Source organism: Pygoscelis adeliae, unplaced genomic scaffold, assembly GCF_000699105.1.
Source record: "Pygoscelis adeliae isolate BGI_AS28 unplaced genomic scaffold, ASM69910v1 Scaffold241, whole genome shotgun sequence".
NCBI classification, from domain to species: domain Eukaryota; kingdom Metazoa; phylum Chordata; class Aves; order Sphenisciformes; family Spheniscidae; genus Pygoscelis; species Pygoscelis adeliae.
Window position 1 is genome coordinate 1,086,940 of NW_008824056.1, and position 3,903 is coordinate 1,090,842.

General features: G+C 41.4%; 1 protein-coding gene across 1 annotated transcript; it reads left to right on the forward strand.

The window, feature by feature from the left end:
* The first annotated feature begins 2,778 nt into the window (after nucleotides 1-2,778).
* Nucleotides 2,779-3,021, forward strand: SPTSSB (serine palmitoyltransferase, small subunit B). The gene has a single exon (XM_009333915.1). The coding sequence runs from the start codon at nucleotides 2,779-2,781 to the stop codon at nucleotides 3,019-3,021; it is 243 nt and encodes an 80-aa protein (XP_009332190.1).
* The last annotated feature ends 882 nt before the right edge of the window (nucleotides 3,022-3,903 follow it).

Consider the following 3,903-nt stretch of genomic DNA (forward strand, 5'->3'; position numbering starts at 1 on the left):
GGACGAGAGGAAATGGCCTCAAGTTGTGCCAGGGGAGGTTTTGATTGGACATGAGGAAAAATTTCTTTACTGAAAGAGTAGTTAAACATTGGAACAGGTTGCCCAGGGAAGTGGTTGAGTCACCATCCCTGGAAGAATTTAAAAGATGGGTAGATGAGGCGCTTAGGGACATGGTTTAGTGGGCATGGTGGTGTTGGGTTGACGGTTGGACTTGATGATCTTGGAGGTCTCTTCCAACCTTAATGATTCTATGATTCTATGATTCTATGATTCTATATTTACCCAAGAACGGATGAGTTTAACTAGCACAGTTATAACCCCAGTGTAAATACCATAATCCTAGATAGTATGAGAGGGCCCTTATCGTTTCCCTTTCAATTGTATAGGAAAGGGCTTAACCTCTTCATTGAAAAATGCTGTTCTTTTTGCAGAAGGTATAAATAGAGACACTTTTGGCTCCCAGTGAGTCACAGTTTGCCAGCTGTGCCATTTTTATTACAGGCTTTGCAATATTTACAAGGCTTTAAGGCCTCTCTTGAGTTCTGCCTTAAAATAATTAATCTGAAAGGAATCATCTTCCATTCATACCAGGACAGAAACCAGTGGTGGCCTTTCTCCCCAGCCTGTATCCTTCCAAGTAAAGCTGTTCACAGCAAAGACAATCACTGCTAGACTTAAAATAGAAGTGACCTGCCCCCCAAAAGCATTGTAGGCGGCCTCTTGGTCTAGGAGATACGGGGAAGATGGAAGTGAAGGAAATTGCTTTGGGAGAAGGAGGGGAAAGAAGATATATTGGGGAAGGTACTGATAGTTGGAGGACACAGAAGAAGAGGGGCTGGTGAAAAGTAAAGGCTGAGTGGGTGATGGAGCAAGTACAGAAATTTTTCTGCATAAAAATCTGCTAACACAAACAAGCCTCCTTCCCTTTTTTAATGCACAGTGTTTACAGCTTCACTGCGCTTGTTGCCGGCAAAGAGGTTGCGTTCATGGGGGTGTTGAGAGTTGAGGAGGATCTGGGGAACAGGTGCAAGGAGGTCTGGACAGGAAGCCGAGGAATGGGAGGAGAAACACCGGGAGAGGAGCCAGCACATGGATGAAGGAGGGGGAGCAAAGCAGACAGCTCCCTTATCAACAGCGTTGGACAGGCAATTGGAGTGCCAATTCAATCAGACAGTCTGCCACGCTTAGCATGAGCCTACAGGTGTTGCCTTTCCAAAGAAGAAGGAGCAAAAATCTACCTTACAGTGTCTCCAGATGGTGAGGTGTAAGCTAGTCTGGCAGGATGCTCCTTTTGCAACTTAATATGGGAACGGTGAACCTTAACAACTGGCAGTACCAGTGACCTAAAGGAAGAAAGATGGAGAAATACGATCCATCAAGGTGTGTGCACTTAACAGTGCATCTGCCGGACAAAAATTTTACACATCAGTAACCAAAGTAAAGCTGTTACGAAACAAACCAGGGATCCTTTTTATTGGTAATTTGTCTTCCCTTGGATAAATACCCACATACCACCAGAATATACTGTACAGCCTCCAGAGGCAGTAAATCACTGAATATTGTAATATATTTGGCCTGTATCAGTGCCCTATCATTATTTTAATCACAGGCTGCAAATTTTCCAGTGCTACCTTAGTATTTGTTGCCTTGAAGGACAGAAAATTTCTGTTGCCCCAAACTCACTACGAACACAAGACTGGAGGGACGTAACATGTCCAAGCATCTCTGTTCCTGGCATTTTAGGCAACAGAAGTGTAGAACAAAATGATACATTGGAAGGTTTTCCAGCAGGACTAAAATGTGCTGTATTCCCTTTTACTGTGAGCTGACCTGGTCGGCATGTGTGTCCTTAAACTCAACCCCCAAAATAAAGGAGTCCCTCTGTGAAGCCTCGTACATTTGCTTATCATTCTGTCTCTGTATTTTCTCTAAGTAGATGTTTTTAGCCTGAATTTAAAGATTATTTAAAATACTGAAAAGCAATTTTAACAAAAAACAGCGGAAGGCAAAACTCATTTCCTAGTTAAACTTGCTCAGCCATTCTCCTTTCTGTGTGGAGACGGGAACAATGAATGCATAAAGATATTACCTGAGAGGAAAATCTTTCCTAGACTTGTAACTTCCATTAAATACTCTTTAAATCTGTAATGTATCTTATTTCTTTGGAATGAGCTGAAAAAACTTCTTATGCTATTTGAGATTACTTTTTTCCCTCCCTTTCATAGCTTGTCTTTTCTTTACTCCCAACAATTGCAGAATAATAAAAATTATTACCAGAAGTAAGCAGAGGAGTTTTTACAGAGCAGTTCTTTTAATCTCATCTTTATTCCACAGCATACAAGTCTGCCATCCACATTTATGGAAGCTGGCCCAAAGCCTTCCCTTTTAAATGCATATCTCCCTGACTTCCACGTGAACCCTGTACCTTTGTAAGCTAATGCGGTTTTAATTCCTACTGCAGAATGAATAGCAAAACACACTCATAATCAGAACGTAGGAATTGAGAGTGCCCAACTAATACAGCTTCAATAACTGCAGGCAGCAGCTGCTAGAGCTAAAGATCGTTTTCCTCTGCTCCAGGGCAGCAGAGGCTGGTGATGGCATCGATGTGTTATTTCTGTTTGAACTTTATTTTATGTAACAATTACATGTGGTATCAAACTTGAAATGATGGTCACCGCATCATTTTTTAGTTCCAGGTGTGTCTTTCCACTGCAGCTGTAATCCAGATTTCTCTATCGTTACAGGTCATCTTCTCAAAATCACGGAAAGCTGAAGATGGATATTAAGCGTGTGAAGGACTATATCTATTGGCTGTACTACCAGTACCTACTGATCACCTGCAGCTATGTGCTGGAGCCCTGGGAGCGGTCCATGTTCCACACTATCACCGTGACTGTTTTCGCTATGGTGGTGTACACAGCTTATGTCTTCGTCCCCATCCACATCCGCCTGGCTTTTGAGTTCTTCTCCCAGATATTTGGAGGCCAGCCCGAAAGCACAGTTTCCATTGTGAACTGAACTTGCCTGAGTAGTGATTAGCAGCTCTTGCAACTTGTGAAATGCATGTCTTTTTCAATTTTGTGTATTTATTCTGAAGCAGTTTTGCAGTTATGAAAATACCATTTTCTCTTACAAAACATAGCTTGCTTAATTACCATAGCTGAAAACCAGAATAATGCACTGACTACTGGCTGCACAGTCCCTGTTAAATGAAACACAGGCCAGCTTTTGCTGTGTGATAATGACACATATCACGTGGAATGCCACGTTTACCTAATATTCAACTGGCTCCCACTTTCAGCACCCTAATTTAATCACACTGGCATGTATGAAACAGCAAAGACTGTTTATGATAACTGTGAGGAGGTGTACTACGCTCGTTATACACAAAGAAGTTCTGCCAACAGAGTGCAGTGGCAAAACATACCATGCCTTCTTTGACCCAGGTTAGAGAATATAAGGAGATGAGTAAAATACAGCGTGATTTCAGTACTAATATCTGGCTGGTTATTGACTTCTGGTTTTTAATGGATGGAGAGGAAATTGGAAGAGAAAGTAATAGGAGTACAAACTTGAATCCCACTATTTGCACATAAGTTGCTGCATCTGAGTTTAGATGGTCTAAAATAGTAAAAAAACATACTATATGAAATCTGGCTGTTTACTGAAAATGACAGAAAAAAATAGAACTGGCTCTGTTTCAGTGCACTCCTGCCTTCTTTGATAAAAACGAGACACCTTTTCTTTCTGCTCCCATTCACCAAGGCAAGCAAAGTGCATGTCCTGCACCAGAGGAAGATGATCCAGAAAATAGAGTGGAAGTAATATTTTAATAACTGCAGGGAAGTCTGAGTGCTTAAAGAGATCTCCTTTATAAAAACAAATAAGATTTATTATAAT